The following is a 27,019-nucleotide window of genomic DNA, read 5'->3' as shown; positions in this document are numbered from 1 at the left end:
ATGTTTCCATCCAGATCTGAGGAGTTGAACAGGTCATTTCAGATGAAAGTCTTGTTTACCAGTGACCTGGTGTTCAGCAGAGCCATCTGAATCCTGGTCGTACTAGCACTAGCAGGTGCACGTTCCAACAGGCGAAGCTTTCCGGGATTCAGGCCGCATCTGGAGGACCACACCCACCGCCAGACAGGAGGAGGCCCCTCCAGTCGGTCCAACATTACAGGAGGACCAACAGGCTGGATCCAGCGATGACATCTGAATCTGAACTAGTGCCAGAGCGCAGGAAAAGAAGGCAACTCATCCCGTAATAATTTGACAGTTTGCCGATCCAAAAGATTTCAGGTAAGTCTTGATGCGTACCAGGATGCCACCCTGTTTTCCCCGTCTTTTCGAGCATCTTCTAGGGGGGAAAGGTGAGTGGTAGGCGGAGTTGACCCTCAGGTATGACCGCCAATAAAGGAGAAAGATTTCTTGGCGTATTTCTCAGATTATATGTTTGCAATTGAGTCGGACAAAGACTCAGAAGTGTTAGGCAATCATAAACAGAGCCATCAGGACAGCACAGAAGGAGAATCAACAACAGCAAATAAATGAGCCCAGAGAGACGAAGACGGCTCGCCGTGCACAGTGGCGCCATTTTGGATCGACAGAACTGTGCAAATGTGCAGACATAACAGTCAGAGTTTCTCTGAGAAGAGGGCACGCTTTACATTTACATTAACTCCACACAGACCCACTGAGGAATCAGGATGCCAGACTGTAAATCCAGGATAAAGAGGTTCAGTGAATGTGGTGTTGAAGGTGTGGAGGTGGATCAGAGTGTCAGAGGAGACTCTGTAGAAGGACAGAGTGCCAGCAGGAAAGTCCACATACACTGCTACTCTGTTAGAGACAGAGGAGGAGGAGGAGATGGGTGTTTCTCTGTTATCATGACAGACAGAACGAGGAGCATCATTGGAGAAGAACAGACTCCAAGACTGGTCATTCACTCCAAACACATATTCCAAATTATCTCGTATCCTTCCACGTTTGTAAATCACTGCTATATTAACGGCTCCTTTACACTCGACCTCCCAGTAACAGCGACCAGTCAGACCATCTCTACACAGCAGCTGAGGGTAAAAGTAAAATCTGTCTGGATGATCAGGATATGAATGAACCTCTCCCAGTGCACGTGTCACCTTCCTGTTGTTGTCAGACAGTTTAAGCTTTGCGTGTACTGTGTTTGTGTCGATTGTGAGTCGACAGGAATCTGATGGAGAGAACAAACACAATCCAGCTGCAGTTATTGATCCATCATCTGTTCATTGATTGACACTTGATGACTCCTGACATCAGAGATGTGAATGAGTGATGTGACAGTTTGAAGATGGTTGAATGTGTGCTGCTTTGTTTTCATCAATCACATTAAAAACACACTTACACTTCCTCAGACCTGGTCTCAACCATCGGACTCCAGCAGGCTCCACCCTGAAAGGAGGAGGGGGGTCAGAGCAGCACAGTCTCTTTCAGCATGCACACATGGACATTACATCGCTCTCAGACACACACTGTTAGACACTGATAGAATCCAGATTACCCCTGTACAGAATTTCTAGACCAGCCCTCCATTTAAAGGGTCTGTGTCTCTCCCTGGATTCAGAGGAGAGTCTCACCAGCTTCTCAAATTAAGACCTCTACATAAACTCAGCCCTGCATTCTTTGACATTAGAGATTTACAGGTCCCAGAAATGGTAGCACAGCAACAAAAATCAAATCCATTTTTTTCTTTTGATTAAACTAGGCTATCAGTTTTTCCTGCTTCCAGTCTTTGTGCCAAGTTAGGCCTTACTAACAAACACTTAACATGAGTATCTTTGGTTGCTACCCGCACAGTAAATTGATGGGTTCCCCCTCAGAGACCTTGGACCATCAGCTGTTACCAGTGCCAGCACTCACATCTCCTTCTGGTTGTTCTGAATGTCTTACACTCGGCACAAAATAGCACAACTGGAAAGTCAGATTTTCAACTTTTACCAAATCTGGGAAAATAAACTTCTGTTGGACTCCCTGGTTGCAGAGACCTCTTGCAATCTGCCAGGAAACACGGATTCAAAGCCTCCATTCATGAGGAGGACTAGTGGCTAAGGCTTTGACCCAAGCTAAATGCTCACTTTATTGGATCCCTGAATTGTTGAAGCAGAGAGAGAAAAATCAGGAAGAGAACCCTCATTTTATATCAATTCGTGTACTCCTATCATAGCTGGTGAAATAAACTCATCACAGTTCACTCAGTCTGACCTGTCCCGCTATCACTGACATCATCATGGTCCTAATGCCAGGACTAATGGATTTTCACTTATCCCAGTTTCCTCTCATATAGTGACAGGACCCACTATGAACATTATACACTATTGCCAGAAGTATTCACTCAGCCATCCAAATCATTGAATTCAGGCATTCCATTCACTTGCATAGCCACTTTTGTGCGGGCAGGCCAATAACACATTTTTAGACAATACAGGCATGCTAGACTTTGGAATACCTCTGCCTTAGACATTATAGAACTCCATTTTTTTCAAGTTTTTAATCTTCTATGTGATGAACATTAAGTTTAAATGTAATGAAGTGTGCTGTTTAAATAAAATTGACATTTTTAACTCGGCTAGCTTTACTGCTGAGAGTAAGATAAAAATATTCCTGGATGAGTGCTCGTTCACATTACACCTGCATGAAACAAGCTGGAATTAAGTAAAACTTTTCCTCCTTTATCAGACATTCCCTCCATACCTGAGTGTATCCAGTCTCCAGCTTGGATCCGTTAGTCCTGCCAACAGCATCTGCGTTCCAGAATCTCCTGGATGATTATAGCTCAAGTCCAGTTCTTTCAAATGGGAGGGGTTGGAGCTCAGAGCTGAAGCCAGATAAGTACAACCTCGCTCTGTGATCAGGCAGCCTGACAGACTACAGACAAACAACAATTCATCTGTGAACGCTTCACTGAATGTTTTTCAGTATATGATTGCATGGTGGTTAGCACTGTTGCCTCACAGCTAGATGGTCTGAGTTCGAATCAACCACAGCAGTTTTTGAATGGATCAGTGAGAATAATTATTCAGTATTAGGAATAATATTCATATCCTCAATGAGGATTCCAATATCAGCAAATTCCTGCTGGGAGAAAACCAAAAACTATTGTAATAGATTTGAGGGAATGTACAATGAAGTTGGAAACCTTGGGGGACAAATGTGTTTGCCTTTCAAATAAAACAAAAACAAAAAGCAAAAATACAAAAACAAACACACAAAATGAAATAAAACAGCAAACTGGCCCTATCAAACTGTGGGGACGCAAGAGAAAAAATAACTTTGAGTAAGGTATGTGTTGGCTAGCGCATCCTACTGTGGTATCAGACTTTTAGGGTTGAATAAAAAGTCCTTTGACAAGTCATACTATATCTGAACATCCTTCTTATGCTTGCTCTTTTAAGTGGTCATAATAGCAGATGATAGATTAATCTGCATATTTCAATTGGCACAGATTTGAATATAATACAGTACAAGATATTTATCCACAAATATAATTCAGGTTTAAAATTGTCATCACAGAAAAATTCTGAATCCTGACCTGAGAGTTTCCAGTTTCCATTGTGGACTCTTCAATCCAACAGACAACAGCTTCACTCCTGAGTCCTGCAGGTCATTGTTACTCAGGTCCAGCTCTCTCAGATTGTTGGACTGGGAGCTAACAACTGAAGACAGAGCTTCACAACTTTTCTCTGAGAGCTGACAGTCTTTGAGTCTGGGGAAAAAAACATAAATATTAGCTCTAGAACAAATATAAAACACTTCAAATTTGCATAGAGAAAACCAGTGAGGAGCAGGAAGGTTTAATTATACTAGTTCAGTACCCAATTGCACAGGAATGTAGTGCTGTTTTTGTCTAGGACAGGGGTCAGCAATCCGCGGCTTAGGCTTAAGCTGCGACTCTGTGCAGCTTGCGTAAGTAAATTATATGTATCGAATTAAAGGGCATTTTATTTTTGTCAGTTTGTTTTTTGTTGTAGTTCTAAATTGGAATATTATTGTGATCTTAAAATATTAAAATAAAATCATTTACTTATTTATTTTCGTTTCTCAATATATGCATCATGTGTGGTAGCTACCGACTTCCGGTTGTATTTGCGGCTCTCAGTGTTTTCTTTTCCGTGGAAACCGGGTTCAAATGGCTCTTTGAGTGTTAAAGGTTGCCAATCCCTGGTCTAGGAGGAGTTGGGGAACATACAGATATACATAGACTGTAATAAAGGGTTTCTGTAGCGGTAGGGCAGGTTTGTGGGTGAGACCGTACCAAGATGAGGTATCGGTTAGGATACAGGAAGAATGAGGAGAGACGAATCTTTGGTTACTGGCTTGCCGCCCAGTAGAGTTAATGATGTCTGAGTAGTTAGTATTTCTTGTCATTCACTTAGCTCTCAGAACATCCAAAAGGGGGGAACATGCAGTCCATATGGCTCGGGCTATAACACAGGGTTCGGTGTGGTGTGGCCACCATTACACCCTCTCGCTGTTTCTCTCTCTTGTCATTTTTCTCTCTCTCCTATCACCTGATACGCTAAGGGTGATCACATAACATCGGATGAGCTAGCTTGAAGATTTAAAGGGCCTGCACAGTTTCAGACCGGACCTTTTATACCCCCAAATGTGCAGGCACATTTGCCCCTGATAAAGGTCTACTCGTTCTGCTTACGTGATCGGCCTGGAGTGATGTTTTCTTCCCCTTAGGGGAGTGCCGGTAACACCACCAAGTGAGCCATGGGTCGAGTGTACGTATGCCCCTTGATCCTCACATCCACCGTTCTGATCCGTCCATCATTACTGCGGTGAACCTTGACCACCCGTCCGATTGGCCACAGGGCCCAAAGCAGCTGGGGTTCTACCAACATGATGACAGCATTCTTGAGGAGCTCAGGTACTGAGTGCCATTTTTGCCTGGTCTGGAGATTAGGAAGGTATTCCTGGATTAATCTCGACCAAAATTGATCGGCTAGGACTTGGGAATGCCTCCAGCGCTGACGGTTGAGGATCTCTGCCACTGGGTATACCACCTGAGGGAGCGATGCATCTGGCCACACCATGAGGAGGCAGCTAGGCGTCACCGGGTCGACGTCTGCGACATTGATGGAAACGTACCCCAGGGGTTTCGCGTTCAGGATAGCCCCAACCTCTATGAGTACAGTAAGAAGTACGTCTTCGGCCACTGCCTGTGTTCCAACACATGCTTGAAGTGCGACCTTGACCGACCTAATTTCCCTATCCCACACACCTCCGAAGTGGGGAGCCGTGGGGGAAGTCAAAGTGGAAGTCAATCTTCTGGCAAGCAAGTTGCTCCTGCAAACCCTGGATCATATTAGCAAAAGCCTCCCGCAGTTCTCGTTCTCCTCCTCTGAAATTAGTCTCTTGATCCGACCACAACTTGGCTGGAGTCCCTCTTCTTGCTTTAAAGCGTCTTAGCACCATCGGGTACGCTTCTGGAGATGATTCTTCTGCACTATGCAGGATCACCACTGCATACTTGCTGCTGTCCTTCCGCGGCTCATACCCATCCTTAGCGCTCCGGCCAGATACTTGATCGTCAAACCCCTGGCACCATGATTCATAGGGTAGCCACTCTGATAGGTCATACAGAGTGCAGGCTGATCCCGGCTGGTTGACTTGATGTCGACGGAAGTCGGCTCACTGCTCAGCTGGCAGTTTACTCAGCAGGCGAGCTACTTGCGAGCCGCAGCTCAGTTCAAGGTTCCCCTCCGGGCCCAAGGTCTGCAACAGGCCCACTAATGATTGCACCTGAAGGGTAAATCTCTGGAAGGCTATGCTGTCCCCCTGTCTCACTTCAGGAGAGTCCAGGACACTTGCTACCTTCCGCAAGTCTAGCTGATGTGGTTGACCAAATTCATTATGAAGGGCTGCCATAGTATATGTAAATGGAGTTGGTGAGTTGAGGTAGGCATCTGCTATCAGCTTAGCCTCTTCCAGCTTCAAATGGTTCAGGAGTACCTGACACTTGAAAAGCTCCATAGCCTGGGCTGGAAGCAGGTCCTCCAATGCCATACGAAGCCAATGCCAAACTCACTGGGATCGGGGTGTACTAACTTGGGTATGATTGGTTGAGGCCCTCTATACACCGGTTCTGGGACCGTGGGTGCAGGCTTTGGAGCCGAGGGGCCAGGATTGGGCTGGAGTACTATGTGCCAGTGGCAGGTAAGGGGAGTTAGAGGCACCAAGGGTACCCCCTGATGGGTGAGGCGACCCTGATGCTGGTGGTTTAACAGGCTGGTACAAACTACTTTTTGGGCCATAACGTGTGTGACACCTAGCTGATGCCTGACTCTCAAACGTAAGGTCATTCAGCCGTCTAGCCAGGTCATCTTCCGGGTCCGGCCATGCTGGGGGCTCCGGCAAGTTACACAAAAGTTACACAAAAATAGCTGGAAGAAATGTCCTCCAAAGAACTACTTTTACTTTCTTACTTTGAGTACATTTCAGAGCCTGTACTTTAAGTATAGAATCTCTGTAATTTTGCCACCTCTGATTGTTATTATCCATTACTTTACCTTCTCAGAATTTCTGTGGATAAACAGCAAGTAGAACTGTCTGGAATTACTTCGTCAACTAAAAGATGGAACCTAACCTCTGCAGAGTTACAGTTTTGTGTGAGAGAACAAGTCACATATGTTGGAATACAAAATATAGAAAATTATGTCAATGATGTGAATATGAAAAACTATCACATGATTAGATATTTACTTACAGAGCTTTGTTGGAGGCTTTGACCACTGGCAGCAGCCTCAGCAGAGCCTCCTCTGAAGCAGAATATTTCTTCAGGTCAAATACATCCAGATCTTCTTCTGATGACAGTAAGATGAAGACCAGAGCTGACCACTGAGCAGGAGACAGTTTATCTGTGGAGAGACTTCCTGAACTCAGGGACTGTTGGATCTCCTCCACTAGAGAACGATCATTCAGTTCATTCAGACAGTGGAAGAGGTTGATGCTTTTCTCTGCAGACAGATTCTCATTGAGCTTCTTCTTGATGTACTGGACTGTTTCCTGATTGGTCTGTGAGCTACTTCCTGTATGTTTAAGAAGCCCTCGTAGGAGAGTCTGATTGGTCTGCAGTGAAAGACCCAGGAGGAAGCGGAGGAACAAGTCCAGGTGTCCATTTGGACTCTGTAAGGCCTTGTTCACAGCACTCTGGTAAAAGCCTCTTTGTTTGTATTTCATTCCTAAGAGTTTAAATGACCAAGATTTCTTTTCTTCCAGCAGATTGACTCCAGAGTTGATGAAGGTCAGATGGACATGAAGGGCAGCCAGAAACTCCTGAACACTCAGATGGACAAAACAGTAAACTGTGTCTCTGAATGTGTCGTACTCATCTGCTTTAAAGATCTGCGTGAACACTCCTGAGTACACTGCTGCATCCTTGATGTTGATATCACACTCGGTGAGGTCTGATTCATAGAAGATCAGGTTTCCTTTCTGCAGCTGATCAAAAGCCAGTTTTCCCAGAGACTCAATCATCTTCCTGCTCTCTGGACTCCAGTGTGGATCTGTCTCACATCCTTCACTGTATTTTATGTTCTTTATTTTAAAGTTTATCACCACAAGACGTAGGTACAACTCTGTGAGGCTTTTAGGCAAATCTCTGTCCTCGCAGTTTCTTATAATACACTCCAGAACTGTAGCAGTGATCCAGCAGAAGACTGGGATGTGGCACATGATGTGGAGGCTTCGTGATGTCTTGATGTGGGAGATGATCCTGCTGGCCTGCTCCTCATCTCTGAATCTCTTCCTGAAGTACTCCTCCTTCTGTGAGTCAGTGAACCCTCTGACCTCTGTCACCATGCCAACATACTCAGCAGGGATCTGATTGGCTGCTGCAGGTCGTGTGGTTATCCAGACATGAGCAGAGGGAAGCAGGTTCCCCCTAATGAGGTTTATCAGCAGCACATCCACTGAGGTGGACTTTCTGGTGTCTGTTATGATTGTGGTTTTGTGAAACTTTAGAGGAAGTCGACACTCATCCAGACCATCAAAGATGAACACAACCTGGAAGTCTTCAAAGCTGCAGATTCCTGCTTCTTTGGTTTCAGTAAAGAAGTGATGAACAAGTTCCACCAAGCTGAACTTTTCCTCTTTCAGCACATTCAGCTCTCTGAAAGTGAATGGAAACATGAACTGGATGTCCTGGTTGGCTTTGTCTTCAGCCCAGTCCAGAGTGAACTTCTGTACTAAGATGGTTTTCCCAATGCCAGCCACTCCCTTTGTCAGCACTGTTCTGATTGGTTCATCTCTTCCAGGTGAGCCTTTAAAGATGTCTTCTTGTCTGATTGTTGTTTCTGGTCTGTCTGGTTTCCTGGATGCTGTTTCAAACTGTCTGACCTCATGTTCAGCATTGACCTCTGCAGTCCCTCCCTCTGTGATGTAGAGCTCTGTGTAGATCTGATTCAGAAGGGTTGGGTTTCCTGCTTTAGCGATGCCCTCAAACACACACTGGAACTTCTTCTTCAGAGCAGATTTAAGTTTAGACTGACACTTTTGAGGAGAGTCTGAATGGAAAAAACAAAACATCCTGAGATGATTTATCTATAACACAGGAATACAATCAGGATAACTGGGAAGTTAAATCAGAGTGAGACAGTAGGGTAAACAAACCTTTACAGTAAATCAAGAAATTATCATAAGCAAATTCTGCTGACATCTATTCAAAAGTATATTAAAAAAGAATTTTTTTTTTTTAATAGTTACAGAGAGTTGAGGTATATGCTCATTTGTTCCACAGGAATAAACCTGAAATTTCTGGTCTGGTTTTGGAAAAAAATCTGTCACAATCACTGGGAATACGGCAGCAAGTGTATGGAGATGGGACAAAGTCATGCTCACATGTTTTTGAGTGGTGAAAGAGGTTCAAAGAAGCATGCAAAAGACAACCCCAGGAGTGGAAGGCCTTCAACAAGCAGGACTGAGGCCAGTATTAAGCGTGTCGGGCAGATGGTGCATGGGGATTGTCGGTTGATGGTTTGATGACTAGAAAGATTGGGGAATGCAGGACAGGCAGGAGTGTCTTGAAACCGAACCAGATTTGTTAGATAGAGTCATTATTGGTGATGAGTCATGGATCTTCAAGTATAACATGGAGATCAAGTGTCAGAGCCTTCATTAGAAGAATCAGGTTATAGCACTTACAATGTTTGTCATCAGCTGCTGTTGTATTCCTTGGTCTAGCTGTTCAACATGGTACTTGGTACACTAGTGACAACTTTCTTTTTCAAGACATTCCAAACAGTTATTCTGGCCATGGCCAATGTTTGTGGCTTTGGTTTTTCATCTACTCTCAGCTTCAAAATTGCTTGTTTTTCACCCTTAGACTACTCCCTGGTTTTCCCCTCTAACAGACTGTTAGAGGGGAAAACACAAATTTGGAACCGGTTGTAGTCATTCAGTTCAATTTACTGTTTGAATAATCAATGTAACAAGACACATCTGGGCAACAAAATGTTCCAATACTTTTGCTCACAAGAACGATGGCTGCGTTCAGACAATGATGCCATCTTCTGACCTGTTTATGAGCTGAGATGTTGATTTTTTTGTCTCATATTAATCTTTTAATGTGAAACCCATTTTTTTTTTCAGTCTACAGCAAAAATAAAGGGATTGGCCTCATGGTTCCAATATTTTTGGAGGAGAGTGTAGTAGTTGGTCAGTTTGGCCTCAAAGCTCATGCAGTTCATGCTGTATGTGCCTTCCTAAAACCTGTTCAGTTGATCTGCTAAATTCCTGATGACATTTGTTTGTGTACCGCTATTTCAAAAAATTCAAACAGATCATTTTTATGGCTCTTTTCTTAACTTGCAATGATTTTTTTGCTTTCTATAATCTTGCCATTTGACTGCTTTCTCAGCCTTATTCTCACTGTCACTGTGAAGTTTAATTTCTTCTTGCTTTTTGTACTTGGATAAGGTTGTTTTCATATTATTCCTTATGCCCTTGTTGCAAGCCTTCATTGCCTGTGAATGAGGTTGTCCAGATTCATGTCTGTTGTTGCTTGCAGTCATAAACAGATCTGTACTTCTCTGTTTTTGCTGCAGGACCAGGTGGATCTTCATCTCCAGCACTGTTGTTGTAGCAAGGCAACCTAGCTCTAAAACTGGGAAATTGCTCAACTAATTTAACACAACCCTGAGAACATATTGGTCCTTGTCAGGTCCCCTTTAGAACCACTAGGGGTTGACACTAATTTGTAATGTAATTTTAAATGTAAATTAAACAAAGATAAATACTGTGTTTATAACTGAATAAAGATACACTCTCACAGCTCAGTCAAAGTGCAGTTACAGATACGCGGCCTCACCCTGCTCAGACTGATCTGAGGATGAATGCAGCAGAGAGAAGAGAGTTGGATCTATGGTCTGTAGATGTCTGATCATTATCCTGCAGGCTTTGCCTCCTTTTTTCCTCACTGTGTCAATGAAGCAGCGTGCCTTATCTGCTCTGGCTGGGTTGTCCTCCAATACTGACTCTTTCTCCAACTCATTCAGAACACCATCTCTTACAAGGGCCTCAAGAAGTTGTATAAGTATTTCTTGTGACACCCGCCACACAAACTCTGTCCGCAGCATGACAAGCTCCTCCTCTACAGGAAGAAGAAAAAGACAAACTTTTGGTAGCCTGGACTGTAGTCACCTGATTGAAGACTACTTTCTCATTTTAGTCAGACTTATCAAATACAATTTGCAGCATAAACAAGTTTACATTTCCAAAAGTTGAAACAAGTCATGTGCAGAAAAGAGTAATTTACAGAGCTATGACGGGATGGAACTTAATATCTGTTTAAATACTTGTTAAAGCAGGATTATCCAAATGAGCAACAACTGTAGCATAGTTTGGATAATGAACTCTTACCTGATGAAGTTTCCTGGGTTGAGGGGCCCATCTGCTTCTCTTCTGCAGGTTCCTCCATTCTTAATCAATAAAATACATAAGATATATCTACCTGAAGGAAAAGAGTGAAGTTTATTTAGTATGGAGGTACGCGAAACTCATTTGGTTCATGAGACATACATAACCAAAGCTGGTCTAAGGAGGGCAGGCTTTGGAATAAAATATTAATATACATGTAATGGCATTAATGTAGTGTCAGCTTCATACTTATAAGAAAAACAGTGTGTTGATGGTTTTACGTATTGGCATACTATTACTTTATTACAATGTTGTAATAACCATTTCTAACATCTAGCCTCAAATTTCTCATTTGTTGGAAGGAACTATAGTAAGTATTTTTGAATGTGATGCATGGGCTGGAAACAAGTGATGTTGTTATATGATAGCCTTGAATCAGGGACTGCAAAATGTGAAACTGCCTGTTTTTTTTTTAATTTTTTAGACACAAGTGGGCCCACCACCCACACTAGGGGCCGTAGGGGTTTGTTTAATCAACTAACTAAAACTAGGAAACTCACAATGACCAGAACCAAGAACAAACTATGCAGAAAGCATAATAAAAAACATGAGTAAAATTTCAGACTCAAAACACAGAGTCGGAGACCCAGGATCATGTTATAAAAACATATCCCAAGTGTGGCGATGACTATATGGCTTTAAATCAGAGTATAATAAATAACACACACAGGTGACTGAAATAAATTTTGGGGTTAAATTTCCAAGTCACCCGAAGGGACCGACAACGCCACCCTGGGAAATCTGCAGCGACGTGGTCGACGGTCTGGAAGATCAGTTCAAAGGCCTCACTGAATTCTCTAAAATAGTCCATCATCGATTCACAAAATGACTCTGACAATATTAGACAGGAACAAGCTGTGAGTGCAGCGCAGCAGGTGTGGAAAGCAGCCAAAGCTGCCAGAGATAAATTCAACAAGAAGTGGAAGCATTGTTCCAAAAATAGAAACTACACAGTAAACCGCAGAAAATGATGATGGATTTGGCCTATTTTCATCTATGTTGGCCCAGATATTTGATGGCGTGAGAGCGAGACAGTCGGTCAGGTTAATTCCTCCATACATGTACAGTTTTTTTTTTGTTTTTTTTTTGTGGTTATGGCCTACAGGATACGCTGAATTACAAATAAAAGGTGACTTTTGCTGCAATCTCTCACCGATCCTTTCAACGTCCTGACGGACGCTGCCATAACAAGATTAATTTGGCCTAAATTAAATTAATTAATTAAAAAGTTTTGCGAGATCTCTCAAAAGGTACAACTTTTTTCTCCCCTGCCCCTTGTGGAGCGCCATAGTTTTACTACTTCCTAGTACATTACAATACCAAAGAACCAGGTCAAATTAAATGTGAAAAAAAATAACATTTTCCTTGTACCCTTTTTTTTTTTTTCGGGGGGGGGGGGGGGTCTTTAAAAAGAAAAAAATAAAATGTCATATTTGTGAATCGGCCCTTACCAGAAACAAGAAAGTTACTCAGGTTCGTTTTACTTAATACAGACACTTAAAAAAATGTTTATTTCAAAATGGTAAAAAACACAAAAAGCGATCTCACATATCTAAAAACAAAAACAAAAACAAAAACAAAAAAAAAAAGGAGCTCGGGCCTGCAGCTTACCAGTGGTGAGTAAAGTGCTTGAAGAAGGGACTGCCCAAAAAAAAAAAAGACACCAACTCACAGGTGGATGCTCACAGGTGGATCCTCCCTTCACCTACACCATACAGACCACAAAAGTGCAATACGAAGTGATGCAGTTAATCACGGCACACAAAAGCACATCCCACCACCACAGACACATCCACCCAAGCCATCAGCTCCTAAATTAAAGAAAATAAATCAAATTATAATCAAATATATTTCAAGAAGACACAAACGGGATAAAACAAAAGTGGTCTTAAAACAGTTAGTGTGTGTGAGATCAATCATTCACCACACACACAAATTCTAAAACCAGGTTCCCAGATTAAATCCCCACTAGTTGCTGTTCACAACAGGGAGGCGTACAGCATAAAACAGGAGTAAGAGCGCGCCTGCATATAATAGTGTTAAAACCGTTCAGTGTTGCCCTAAAACCCCAAGCCGGTTTTGCATAAACAGGAAGACCCACTATCCCACCGATGCCCAGCACAGACTCAGAATGGACGCATCCTTTTATCTTCCTGCAGGCACGACACCAAAATTATCATAACACCAAAAAAAAAAAGGTATTAAAATAGCGACCGGCATAAAAGAAAATCCACAAAGCTACATACCAGTCACGGCAATTACGTGCTTGAACAGAAATGGCCAGGACGGGACTTCCCCACCTACAACCTATAATTAAAGTGTCAATTTACCACAGAGTGGAATCATATACACGATAAGAGGAGAGATATACACTCTGTCGGAATCTTATGGCCGGGGGGCTTCTAGCAACCACCAGCGTGCTCTGTAACATGAAGGTCAGTACCAGGACAAGAAAACCCCGAAGCAGCGACAATGTAAACACAGCCCTTACCTGCTACAGCTAAGGGAAAACCGTGCATGAGAACCCGGAAGTGTGCGTCACAGGAAGCAATATCTTAATAATCAGGTGTGGTGCCCAGGTAATTAAGGTCCCTTCTGCTGCACAAGCTTTGAACATCTCAAGGAGCACTGTTCAATCAATCCTCCGAAAATGGGAAAAATATGACACAACTGTAAACCTACCTAAAATCTAGCTCTTATGGAAGAGTGGCAAGAAGAAAGCCTTTGTTTAAAGAAAGTCATGAGAAGTCCAGTGTGTAATTTACTACAGCAATGCAGGAGACACAGCAAACATGTGGAAGAACGGGTTGTGATCAGATGAGGCCAAAATTGGCAAACACCTAACACTGGATGTATGGATGGATGGATGGATGTTCTCCAGCCCAAACTACAGTATCAGTGCTTTGTGCATGCCCTATACAGTAAATATGAGCTTTTTCAAAATAACTGCTACTATCTGTGGCTTTGCATGTCATGTGGTCGTGTCTGTGGGTAATGTTGCTGCAGCTCAGGAGGTGGTGCAGGCATCTATTAATATGAAGGTTGACGGTTTAATCCCAGGCTGTTCCAGTCGGCATGCCAAAGCATCTGAGGGCAAAATACTGATGTGCTTCTATGAAATACTAATGATGTATAAAGCAATTTTTAATTTCAAGCACTAAAAAAAGCATGAGAAACAGTTTATTTTTTGTCTTAACTTTTCCGGTTACATCTAATGCCATTTACATCATGTAGACTTCTCAGAAATCTGAGAAAATCCACATTTATGTATTTTTTTCCAGGATTTTCCAGAGAAAACCTGAACTTGTTATTCACACGTTCATTTGTCTATGACCACTAAATGTTGTTTAATTACATTTTAAAACATTGGTCATTAAACATGTCTGCAGAAATGACCAATGCAGTTGTTTGTTTATAGGAGGACATGTTTGGTCTATCACATATAACAGTACACACTTGTGGATTTTTGGATGCAATTTGTGGATGCAATATAATAAAATGTTGACCAGTTCAAGGGTTGTGAATACTTTTTTCAAGGCATTGTAATGTCTGAAATCTAGTCTATATCGCTACATATGTTCCAGTCAAAAAGACCTAAATCAGTCTCACTGCTTTTACTCAGAACCAGGTTCACCCAAAGGCATCATGGGTTCTGTCAAGAATCAGCAAACCAGTTCTGTGTTGGTGTCCACTAGCAGGGCAGGATGCACTAGCAGCTTCACACCAGATCAGACTGGGATCCAGTTCAGCTCTGGTTATTTCCCAGGCCATCTTGTCCAGATCCCCTTTGGAGCCATTCGTAGTGGATTGCTTTGCCCCAAACAATCTGTAGTCCTTACTGGATCTGAAATGGCTCATCTTTCCAAAATTATGCTTACTTAAAGCTGACATATTTGCCTTTATTGCTAAAATGTCATTAAAGAAAGCAGCTTTGAGTGAAATGTGAAACATTTACTGTTGCTTAACTCTTACTATGAACAGTAACTCAGTAAAACATCTGTGCTATGCTCTAAGAAAGCCACCATTGATCACTGAAGGCAGAGATTAGATCAAATTGTCAAGGGTTAATACGGGGGACATTAAAAAAGTTTTTCTGTCATTAAACAATTTTATTCATTAATAAGAAACAGTGCAGTTCTATATTAAATAAAGTGCGCTTGTTACATCTTACAGTGCATTAAATCAATTTAGAAAAACAAGGAAAAGAAAGAAATGGGCAGAAGACGGAGCAAAAACTGCATAAAAAAAAAAAAAAAAAAAAAAAAAAAAAAAAAACACCACACAGGTTTTGTCTTATAAATTGGTAATACTACAAAGTCACATGCAAATTGCTAAAGCAGATTTGTGACCCACCTGCCACTGGGACACAAACATCAATACAACAGCAGTAAATTTAGGTCAGAGTAATGAGAAATACCACAAGCTAACCCCCATTACCAGTTTGAATTTAACTTTTATATAAATAAATACATTTATATAAATATGTACCTATGTATACTTGTGAGTCATTCAAATTGAATTTCTACTATTACAGCAGCCCCTCCTGCAGTACCCTTGAGGTCCAACATTGGGCCGCGGCCGACACTTTGGGAACTATGGATATAGAGTTACAAGTATACAGAATGCTAAGAGGACACTAATAAAAGTGACGCAGGGCTAGGGGGCAACACCCAAAACACATTACCCCAGGAAAGATGTGAATTCCTGAGTTTTGAGGAAGTTCCTGCAGCAAATCTGTGAATCATAGCAGGAACAACATTTCAGAGCAGACCACAGTAACAGCTGTCAGGGGGCTCACAGCTAAAAAGGAAGCTAACAACAACAAGCAAGGCCAAAGCAAACTACAGTCACACTGCAAACAATCCCAGAGATGCAGTCATTAAGCTGAAAATGTCAAAGGACACCTCTGATGTCCTTATATAAGCAGGCTTTGAAATGTCAGAGCATGACCTGATAAAGTGACACCACTCTGAAATTCAGAAAAAACATTTCTTCCTGTTTCGTCTTGTCAGTGTTTCAGATTTTGATCACATCTGTGAAGTAGTGACACTGTTCTGAAGTCGATTTCTCAATGTGTGAAAGAGTCAGAGATCGATTGCCACAGCAAAAGGAGCCGGTATTGTGACCTAAAGCAACACTTTACAGTCCACAGATGTGGAACTGTCACAGCCAGAAAAACAGGAACTGATTGTACTATTACATCCAAGCAGAGTCTAAAATGGATCAGCAGCTGTCTGCACTCATTCTCTGCTTAGTCCTGCGTATAAAACACCATTTATTCTTTCTCAGCTTATAAAGTAAAACCTTAGACTTCATTTTCAGAACCAGCAGTGACAATGTTGTACAAAAAAGTAGTCTGTGGGGTTCCTAACCTCGCCCACATAAAGGTAGATACAGTCCAAGTATACCTACAGTGTCACACAGTACAGCACACAGGAGCTGAATGAGCGAAGGATAAACATTCAACACAAAACTTCTGTCCTTTAGATTACAAAAACAAATGAAACATTTAAAAAGCAGTTATGAAAAAGGAACCTCTGACATCTTGATGAAAGCTTGAATAAAAACACAGACACTCCTAAATGACAGGTGACCAGTTGAACTGTCAGCCTCCATCACGAATTCACAGTTCCACCTGAGACTCTCTCAGTATGATGCCACAAAGGTTCACATTAGAGTCTGTTTGCTTTACCTTCGCCTGGACCTTCACTCGGAGACGATCATACATACAACCCCACGCTCAGGGAAGTGAGGCTGAGGTTTCAAAAGGAAGGAAACAACCAAAGAAGTCTTTTTGGGGAAGTTTCGCAAAATCAGAAAAGTAATCAGTTTGAAATCTTTGCTGAAGGTTTCACAGAAACCGTAATGACAGTTCTGTTACTGAAGGCAGTTTGGTTTGAGTTGCTTTTGTCTGAGCTTCATCCTTAATTAGATCTGATATGAACAGAGCTTACTGTGCATCCATGAGGAGCAGGAGGCCTCACTCAGACTACAAAAAAAGTGTCCATGTCTGTGACATTTTAGACTTTATCTGGCCAACAAGAAAAAACAAAACAGAAATTACAAAAACATTAAAACATGATGAATATTTTAGGCTTTCATTCATTTTTTCACATATTTAAATGACTTCAAATGAAGTTCAAAATGTAAGACAATGAAAGGACTCAGTTGTATATCCAATCTTATTGTACATCCTGTATAATGACAATAAAGGCACTCTATTCTATGCATGTGATTTTCACATAACGCTGTGGGAGGAAACCGGAGCACCCGGAGAAAACCCACACAGAATGACCCGTGCCGAGATTGAACCCGGACCTTCTCGCTGTACGGCAACAGTAACCACCACACTGCACTGCTGCCACATTATGGCTTGTTCACATTTAGGAAACAGTCCTTATAGAAGTCTTCCACTTTCCATTTCCCTCATATTAATTACATTTTTACCAACAGGGATGTTAATTGGTCTGGTAAATTCTTCCAGATGTCTTTGGATTTGGAGCTTTCCTAAGCTCAGCTGAGGGGTGAAAGACAACATGACATTCATGGGTTGTTGAGGTATGTAGAGCTTAAAGTTTTTATTGTACCTGTTGGTTCATCATAGTAAGTGATGCTGAACACATAACCTAATCCAGGTTATAATCAGAGAAAAGAAAACCAATTCTCAAATGTGGAACAGTTTAAAACATCAACTAACTGAATCATTGATCTAGAAAAATGTCTTTTGAGTGAAAAAGAGAGACGTGTACAGACTGACTCTTCAACAGAGTTTCTCTGACAGGAGGACACTTTTTACAATCAACTCAGCACAGAGACACTGAGGAACCAGGAGACTGGACTGTAAATCCAGGATAAAGAGGTTCAGTGAATGTGGTGTTGAAGGTGTGGAGGTGGATCAGAGTGTCAGAGGAGACTCTGTAGAAGGACAGAGTGCCAGCAGGACAGTCCACATACACTGCTACTCTGTTAGAGACAGAGGAGGAGGAGGAGGAGGAGGAGGAGGAAGGGATGTTTGTTCCTCTATTACTGTGACAGACATAACGGGGACCACGATAAGAGCAGCACAGACTCCAGGACTGATCATTCCTTCCAAACACACAGTCATCTCTGTCTCCTCTCCTGCTGATTCTTCTGTAACTCACTGATATTCGAACCTCTCCTCTCCACTCGACCTCCCAGTAACAGCGACCAGTCAGACCATTTCTACACAGCAGCTGAAGCCAGTCATTAAACCTGTCTGGATGATCAGGATATGATTGAACCTCCTCCAGATGTGTCACCTTCCTGTTGTTGTCAGACAGTTTGAGGTTTGTGTTCACTGTGTTTGTGTCGATTGTGAGTTGACAGGAATCTGATGGAGAGAACAAACACAATCCAGCTGCAGTTATTGATCCATCATCTGTTCATTGATTGACACTTTGATGATGACTCCTGACATCAGAGATGTGAATGAGTGATGTGACAGTTTGAAGATGGTTGAATGTGTGCTGCTTTGTTTTCATCAATCACATTAAAAACACACTTACACTTCCTCAGACCTGGTCTCAACCATCGGACTCCAGCAGGCTCCACCCTGAAAGGAGGAGGGGGGTCAGAGGAGCACCGAGAACATTGATTGTTAGTAAAAAAAAATCCAGCCAACCTTGCTTGTCACATCTGCATGAAACAATTAGGACCTAAATGATGGAGACATAAGATACTTCCAGCTCTTCTGCGTCTATCAGAACTATTCTCAACACCTGAGAGTTTCAAGCGTCCACCGTGGATCTTTCAGTCCAGCCAACAACTTCTTAAGTCCACGGCCTTCTGGATGATTGTAGCTCAGGTCCAGCTCTCTCAGATGGGACGGGTTTGAACTCAGAGCTAAAGCTAGAGAAGCACATCCTTTCTCTGTGATCTGACACCCTGACAGTCTGTAAACATACAAAACAACAATCGATCTGTGAGCACGTCAATGGGAGGTTTTTTTCCCTTTCCGCTACAGCTCATAATATTTATATTTATAAAGTCCCATTTCACAACAGACCTCAACAGTTGTCTCAAATCAATAGTGTAGAATAAAAACACAATGTCAGAAAAATATATTATGGGGACAAGAATAATAATATGTCTAAAAGTGGCAGATAAATCATAATTTCCCAAATCATGCTTGAAGATTATGTGCTACACAAATGAGCTGTTTATTCAGTGATTTAAGTTTTACATTGTCATCAGTGGAAGTTTGAAATCCTGACCTGAGAGTTTCCAGTTTACAGTGTGGACTCTTCATACCAGCAGAAAGTTGCATTACTCCTGGATCCTGCAGGTCATTGTTACTCAGGTCCAGTTCTCTCAGGTTGTTGAACCGGGAGCTGAGAACTGAAGACAGAGCTTCAGAGCTTCTCTCCGACAGGTTACAGCCACACAATCTGAAAATGCAATTATATCTGTGATCAAAGGGTTCTTCTGGACTCGTGACTGTGGTTTCAATCGAGATGAGATAGAAAAAGATATGACAACGAAGCAGTTACAGTAAAACTACCTTGGTGCACGCTCAGCGAGCTGAAGATGGCCTGAAAAAGATTGTGAATCAGGCATTGGCAAAAGTTGAGAAACAGTTATCAATGCTAACAATAAATGCCCTGAAGTCTTAGTTTTTGTCAAAACTAGATGAAATTATGGCAGCCATTGAAGAGATGAAACACCATCACGGACTGCTCTGACGATTTTTTTTTTTTTTTTTGATAAACTCTTTGATGTAGAGAAATGTTTGCGAGGGTCTATGCTAAAACCATAAAAATGGTTACAGGAGGTGCTTGGTGGAGGACAGATGAGCTACTTCAAAGTCAAAAATTCAAAGATGGGTCCTCAAAGTCCTCATGACTAGAATATTGGGCATCTGGAGACCAGGATTTCATCTTAATGTGGTACAGGCTTCATTTATGTTGGCAGGTTAGGATAACCGATAGATAAATGAGTTCCCTAAAAACAATCATGCTACAGGAATAGCAGTCATCAGTGATTCTGTGGCTCCCTCCTTACCAATGGAATACTAAAACTCAAGCTTTTTTTCTTCCCTGTACATGTTTGGAGGTTTTCATTACACACCTGGCAAACAAAATGAGGTGCAGGTGTGTATTGGCTACAACTTGAGAAAGAGGGGTTCCTTTTATTTGTTTGTTTTAAGTATAAAGGAAGTGATCCCATTCTGTGGGGTTTTGTTGTGTTACATTGATTTTAAAAAGGTTATCTGAGATTCAGTATTTATGTCTCAGAGTAAAATCTAATTTTAAATCACAGTTTTAAATGACTCCTAGATATAGTTGTTGAGGATATTGCTAAAACAGACCTGTAATAAAAAGAAGATTCAACCATTTGTATGTTGAAGGGATGAAGGAATTTTGACTTACAGAGCTTGTTTTGAGGCTTTAACCACAGGCCAAAGCCTCAGCAGAGCCTCCTCTGAACGAGAAAATTTTGTCAGGTCAAACACATCCAGTTCTGATGACAGTAAGCTGAAGACCAGAGCTGACCAGCCAGCAGGAGACTGGTTTTCTGGAGAGAGGCATCCTGATCTCAGGGACTGTTGAATTTCCTCCAATAAAGAATGATCATTCAGTTCATTCAGACAGTGGAACAGGTTGATGCTTTTCTCTGCAGACAGATTCTCACTGAGCTTCTTCTTGATGTACTGGACTGTTTCCTCATTGGTCAGTGAGCTACTTCCTGTATGTTTAAGAAGCCCTCGTAGGAGAGTCTGATTGGTCTGCAGTGAAAGACCCAGGAGGAAGCAAAGGAACAAGTCCAGGTGTCCATTTGGACTCTGTAAGGCCTTGTTCACAGCACTTTTGTGGAGAGATTGTAATTTCTGTTTGTTGAATACAGGATACCATACAGAATTTGCATATTGTTCTTCTAGTAGACTAATACCACACTTGACAAAGGTCAGATGGACATGAAGAGCAGCCAGAAACTCCTGAACACTCAGATGGATGAAGCAAAACACCTTGTCCTGGTACAGCCCTCTCTCCTCTTTAAAGATCTGTGTGAACACTCCTGAGTACACTGAGGCTGCTCTGATATCGATGCCACACTCTGTCAGGTCTGATTCATAGAAGATCAGGTTTCCTTTCTGCAGCTGATCAAAAGCCAGTTTTCCCAGAGACTCAATCATCTTCCTGCTCTCTGGACTCCAGTGGGGATCTGTCTCAGCTCCTCCATCATACTTGACCTTCTTCACTTTGGCCTGAACCACCAGGAAGTGGATGTACATCTCAGTCAGGGTCTTGGGCAGCTCTCCTCTCTCTCTGGTTTTCAGCACATCCTCCAGAACTGTAGCAGTGATCCAGCAGAAGACTGGGATGTGGCACATGATGTGGAGGCTTCGTGATGTCTTGATGTGGGAGATGATCCTGCTGGCCTGCTGCTCATCTCTGAATCTCTTCCTGAAGTACTCCTCCTTCTGTGGGTCAGTGAACCCTCTGACCTCTGTCACCATGTCAACACACTGAGCAGGGATCTGATTGGCTGCTGCACGTCGTGTGGTTATCCAGAGGCGAGCAGAGGGAAGCAGGTTCCCCCTGATGAGGTTTGTCAGCAGCACATCCACTGAGGTGGACTCTGTAACATCAGCCAGGATCTCAGTGTTGTGGAAGTCCAGAGGAAGTCGACACTCATCCAGACCATCAAAGATGAACACAACCTGGAAGTGTTCAAAGCTGCAGATTCCTGCTTCTTTGGTTTCAGTAAAGAAGTGATGAACAAGTTCCATCAAGCTGAACTTTTTCTCTTTCAGCACATTCAGCTCTCTGAAAGTGAATGGAAACATGAACTGGATGTCCTGGTTGGCTTTGTCTTCAGCCCAGTCCAGAGTGAACTTCTGTGTTAAGACTGTTTTCCCAATGCCAGCCACTCCCTTTGTCAGCACTGTTCTGATTGGTTCATCTCTTCCAGGTGAGCCTTTAAAGATGTCTTCTTGTCTGATTGTTGTTTCTGGTCTGTCTGGTTTCCTGGATGCTGTTTCAATCTGTCTGACCTCATGTTCATCATTGACCTCTGCAGTCCCTCCCTCTGTGATGTAGAGCTCTGTGTAGATCTGATTCAGAAGGGTTGGGTTTCCTGCTTTAGCGATGCCCTCAAACACACACTGGAACTTCTTCTTCAGAGCAGATTTAAGTTTATGCTGGCAGGTGATGGGAAATTCTCAAAAAACAGATAAAAAAAAACTATAAACATTGAACTTAAGCATTTCCCAATTTAAGAGTGCAAATGGTAATGCAAATTCATAAATATCATGTGTTGCCTATGTTTTAAAACCTTTTAGAAATCCTCTTACTGCTCTGCAGACGTTGAGCCAGCTCCTCCTGCTTCATTCTCCTGAGGAAGTACAGAGTGATCTTCACAAAAGCCTCTCTTCTGTTACTCCCCTGCTCGTCATCTTCACCCTGCAACACCTCCTCATCCTCCCCATGACTCTCTAAGCATTCTGGGTAATCTGGATTCAGAACCTTCTGGATCTTCTTCAACTCATTCTTCACAAAAGTGATGATGTTGTTCTCCAGAAGCTGGAACAGAATTTTACATGAATGAACCCAAACCAGAAATGACTGAAATACATTCTGAAACATGAAGAGAGGTAATAACATATTTGTAGATGGTCACTATTTTTAAATTATTGACCTAATTTTGTTGAAATTGAGGAATCTGTGTTTGACTTTTCAACCTCTGATTGGACTCTGGCCTTCCTTCATAGTAGCAGGAAATGTGTAGAGCAAAATTACATGTTAAAATTACAAATTAAAAATATCGCATCATTTTTTTTTATCTTTTACAATATCTGATAAAAACACGGAAATCCCATCAGTGAGATGCATCTAAGCTAAAAGGTAAAGGTTTTTTGTTTTTGCTTTTTTTGGTGCACTCTGGTGCAGAAACTCTGATTTTCTTTCTAATATCAGTGTTGGATTATCTCGAGTGAACAGAGGCGCCTCATATGTGCATACAAGCTTTACTGTGTTTCTGGCAGTGTCATGTCAGGTTGTCATAAAAAGGCATTATAACTGCAGCAGTTAAAAACTGCTAGTTCTAATTTGGCTTCAAATTCACAGAGTATGAGGAGACAGTCCATGTATTTTGTAGCACTGATGATTCGGAGAGCCAGTAGATCCTATCATGGTGCGTCCAGTGTGGAAGTGGTCACCACAGGAGAAAAAGGGGACAAAACCTTTCCAAACCTTCCATCAGGCTCTCACCCAGCACCATGTGGTACTGTGGTAATGATAATTTAAGAAAGAAATCAGAGAAATTGCAGGCACTCCATATTTCATCTGTCAATTTGGGTTCAGCACATCAAACTCCATAAAAATAGCACGTTTTGTCTTTTTGATAACGTCTGAAAAATTATTCACTCGTGCAATCCAGTGAACTCAGCACAGAAATGACTGAAGAGAAAAGATGTAAAACTGATTGTTGTACATGTACAAACCATAAATATGGAGTCCAGCTGTGTTTGATGCTGCTGGGCAGACTGACCACTGGGAACCTCTGAGCTCTCCTGATCCACTCTGTGAAGGAATCATGAAGAATTATTTCCCATCGTGTCTGTCCTCGCACAAACAGAAGCTGAAGGTTTGACTCAGCTGTAAAGGTTTATTAAGCTTCAGCAGATCCCACTGAGAATCAACAGCTCAGCTGCAGCTGTTCACAGCTGTAAGCTCAGTTTAGTCCTTCAAAAAAACCCCAAAAGAACTAGCTTCATCTGAAGCTGCAGAGAGCCAGATATTCTCTCTGTAGCTGTGACTGGTTTAAGGGTGCGGTCCTGGTTTTTATGAGTCAGCAAAGCAGTGAAGATGTAAACCACTGTGTGCAGTCATTTAGCTTTTTATCTTTCATCAAGAACGACATCACTGGATTCAGTCAGAAGAACATAATTATTACTCAGTGAGAATTTATTATTCTTACCTTTAGTTCCTCTTAATTTTAGGGACATACTCTTGGAAGACCTTTAAATTTGTGCATGAACAAATCATAAATAAATACATTTACAGATATGGTTTGTACATTGGCCCATCAGTCATTAATGAAGCACTTTGATTTTCTATGACTAGATTGTATTGATGTGTGATCGAAACAACAACATGATGTTTTACATTTTAGTGAATCTTTTACTTTTAGAGAGAACGGTTTTTGCTTACTGGATGGTCCTCAGGTTTAGGAAATAATAATCCTAAATCAACCTTAATGAAGATAATTAATGAATTAACACATCAAAAAGCACTTCCAGCAACACCTGAGACCACCTGAGTGAATTACCTCACTGCACCGCACAGCTCAAAGGAGCCCCCTGCTGGAGCAGCTGCAGTCCTACAGACACTCTCTACTACACAAACACCTCCTACAACATCCATTCTTTACAATCTGACTGCTGTGTTTGTGGAACAAACTCCAACACACACCGCTTCACATATGAACACAGAAGTGTGTAGACTTTTCTTGTAATTGTCTGCCATCGTTGGCCGCTCAGGGCGGGTAAGAACGCCGCGGCTCTGTGCCATTACCGGCCTGAAGTCCTCAGTCTCCAGCAGCTTGTGGTTTCCATAATTATTCTCAGGTCAGTTTTAAGACGCTTAAAATAACTGTTTTACAGAACAGCAGGGTTTCAGACCTCTGCGTAAAGCGTGTGTCCCGTTTCTTTTTCACTTGTTCTGTGCTATGAAGCACATTTCTTACACTAGTGTGGTCGCAGGTGAGAGTCTGGGTCTCTTTCTTGCTTGAGGCCGTCTTGAAGACGGCAGGTGGATTTTAAAACTACAACATTTTCAGCTCGCTTGTCGTTTGTTCCAACACCAACTTGTTAGATGCGGCGCTCCCCAGCTGATAATACCCCCAAGCTGATCTGAGCCGCTGTTGTCTCTCTGCTGCTTTGTGTGCCTTTTTGTATCATTTTTTTTCTTAAAATAAAAAAAACGGTATTTTACGTCTAAACTCGTTTCTTCCCTTATCAGTGGGTGAACCTGATTCTTTTTAGTGAAGGAATTTAATTACTTGGCTGAAACTCTCAGGGTGGGAATTTTGTCAATTATCCTCTGATTTGTAATTGATTATTCCTGTTGCTTTTCACTCACCACACCTTCCCGCGCTCACCACACTGACATTAAACATGTAAACATGAGAAAGTCTTCAGCTGCAGCATTTAGACCCAGCTTACCTCTCTGCAGGAGGAGAATATCTTGCTGTGAACGGAACGATCATCCCCTTTCGCCGGCTTCTCTTTAAGGACAGACGGCTGGATCCAGGTCCACCTTTCCTCCTGTGAATAATGATGCAGCAGTGATGTGAGTGCTGAGCTGTGACATGGAGAAGAGTCATGGACAGTTAGAGATGGTCATCTCACCTCTGAGCTTTGGTCTGGCTCTCATGTTCCCCACACAGAGTGGTTTTAGAGGGAGGGACTCCCTCCTCTCTGTCCTCACACTGATCCATGCTGCTGAATTCACATCAGCTCACACACACTTTCTACCTTCACCTGCAGAGGAAACACACATCAGCCCAGCACACACATACTGAAATCTTCCTTTCATCATGTGTGCAGTCCAAATATCAGCGGCTTCTTTCCCGCTTTAGTGTTAGTCTGAAAATATTCAGGTTAGTATTGTGAACAGCTTCAAATCAACTTTCCTAGTAATTTAGATTCAGTTGATCATGTTGTGGCTTCAGTTTTACAATCATGTTCCATTCAAATGTTTACTGAGTTGCAAACAGTCCCATAAACACTCACTGACACCTGAGGCCTCTGATAGAAGCAGAACGCTTGATTCTGATCTGCTGCTGAGTCTGTTTGAGTCTGCTGGAACTGCAGCTGATACAACAGGACTCACACTGACTCACTCTGAGGACACACACTGACTCACTCTGAGGACACACACTGACTCACTGAGGACACACACTGACTCACTCTGAGGACACACACTGACTCACTCTGAGGACTCACACTGACTCACTCTGAGGACACACACTGACTCACTCTGAGGACACACACTGACTCACTGAGGACTCACACTGACTCACTCTGAGGACTCACACTGACTCACTCTGAGGACTCACACTGACTCACTCTGAGGACACACACTGACTCACTGAGGACACACACTGACTCACTCTGAGGACTCACACTGACTCACTCTGAGCACTCTGAGGACACACACTGACTCACTCTGAGCACTCTGAGGACACACACTGACTCACTCTGAGCACTCTGAGGACACACACTGACTCACTCCAATGTCCACATCTTTATCAGGCTGTGGGACTTTAAGCTTTAAACAGGAGCAGTGTTGCATACTGGAAACCTATAGAAACCTATAGACAACAATAAAGCTGATTAACCAGTTGAATGAGACTAATGAGAGAGAGAGAGAGAGAGAGAGAGAGAGAGAGAGAGAGAGAGAGAGAGAGAGAGAGAGAGAGAGAGAGCTTCTTTTTATGATTGATTTCTCAGGGTTTCCTGTCAGTGAATTTGTCCAAGCTCCCATCACTGTTTTAATGCTCAGATTTGCTGCTATTGGGAATAATTTACTGCTTCAGTTAAAAAAAAGCAGGTGAACTCCACTAGAGTAACAGTCGACTCTTTTTCTTACTGTTGGATAAACCTGTTGTTTCCTTCACTAAAGTAGAGTTTTCAGGTATCTTGAGTATTTTTTGGGCACTTTTTTCTTCCCTGTATTTGAACACAAATGTCTCCGTTTCACTCCTTACATTTTCTAAGCAGGCTCGTTACTTTAGGTTTAACACACTTGAGTGGAGGGGTTATTTCTGTCCTTGTGCTCTTTCAGACTTCAAACCAAATTTGAGCCAAAATGGAGGGAACAGCAGCATGAACGGCAATCCTGATGGTGTACCATCACCTCTGGATGCACAATTTCAAATGCAACTTTTTAAACAGCTTAACAAACATCAGCAAACACACAAACACTTTCTGCACAGTGTGTCACAGTGTCCCTGCTTGTTAAAGGGGCAACTGCAATATTTCCCAGGATTTTGCAGAATT

At 42.3% G+C, this 27,019-nt stretch overlaps 2 protein-coding genes across 2 annotated transcripts in view; both read right to left on the bottom strand.

The window, feature by feature from the left end:
• Positions 1-581: 581 nt before the first annotated feature.
• Positions 582-17,039, bottom strand: LOC115796294 (NLR family CARD domain-containing protein 3-like). The gene is made up of 8 exons (XM_030752622.1): positions 16,688-17,039; positions 10,939-11,029; positions 10,388-10,669; positions 6,788-8,585; positions 3,605-3,778; positions 2,767-2,940; positions 1,421-1,467; positions 582-1,249 (listed from the first exon to the last, which is right to left on the bottom strand). Exons 2-8 carry the CDS (start codon positions 10,994-10,996, stop codon positions 675-677), a joined length of 3,108 nt encoding a protein of 1,035 aa, XP_030608482.1. The 5' UTR covers positions 10,997-11,029; positions 16,688-17,039; the 3' UTR covers positions 582-674.
• Positions 17,040-17,478: 439 nt separating this feature from the next.
• The window catches only part of LOC115796205 (NLR family CARD domain-containing protein 3-like), a 72,290-nt gene continuing 62,749 nt past the window's right edge, over positions 17,479-27,019 (bottom strand). Inside the window, exons 9-10 of the mRNA XM_030752500.1 lie at positions 18,522-18,568; positions 17,479-18,346 (exon numbers count right to left, since the gene is read on the bottom strand). Coding sequence (XP_030608360.1) covers positions 17,799-18,346; positions 18,522-18,568 — 595 coding nt within the window. The 3' untranslated portion in view covers positions 17,479-17,798. The remainder of the gene's footprint in view (positions 18,347-18,521; positions 18,569-27,019) is intronic.

Source organism: Archocentrus centrarchus, chromosome 2 (assembly GCF_007364275.1).
Source record: "Archocentrus centrarchus isolate MPI-CPG fArcCen1 chromosome 2, fArcCen1, whole genome shotgun sequence".
NCBI classification, from domain to species: domain Eukaryota; kingdom Metazoa; phylum Chordata; class Actinopteri; order Cichliformes; family Cichlidae; genus Archocentrus; species Archocentrus centrarchus.
The sequence above is the reverse complement of the archived record's forward strand: the minus strand, read 5'-3'. Positions and strand labels throughout refer to the sequence as shown.

Excerpts from the sequence above, each read along its gene's own strand:
- LOC115796294 (XM_030752622.1), bottom strand. The coding sequence starts at position 10,996 with ATGGAGGAACCTGCAGAAGAGAAGCAGATGGGCCCCTCAACCCAGGAA. Across the intron at positions 3,779-6,787 it reads AAAGCCTCCAACAAAGCTCT|ACTCAAAGACTGTCAGCTCT; the intron begins GTAAGTAAATAT and ends TTTTTTCCCCAG. Across the intron at positions 1,468-2,766 it reads TGGAGACTGGATACACTCAG|GGTGGAGCCTGCTGGAGTCC; the intron begins GTATGGAGGGAA and ends TCCTCCTTTCAG.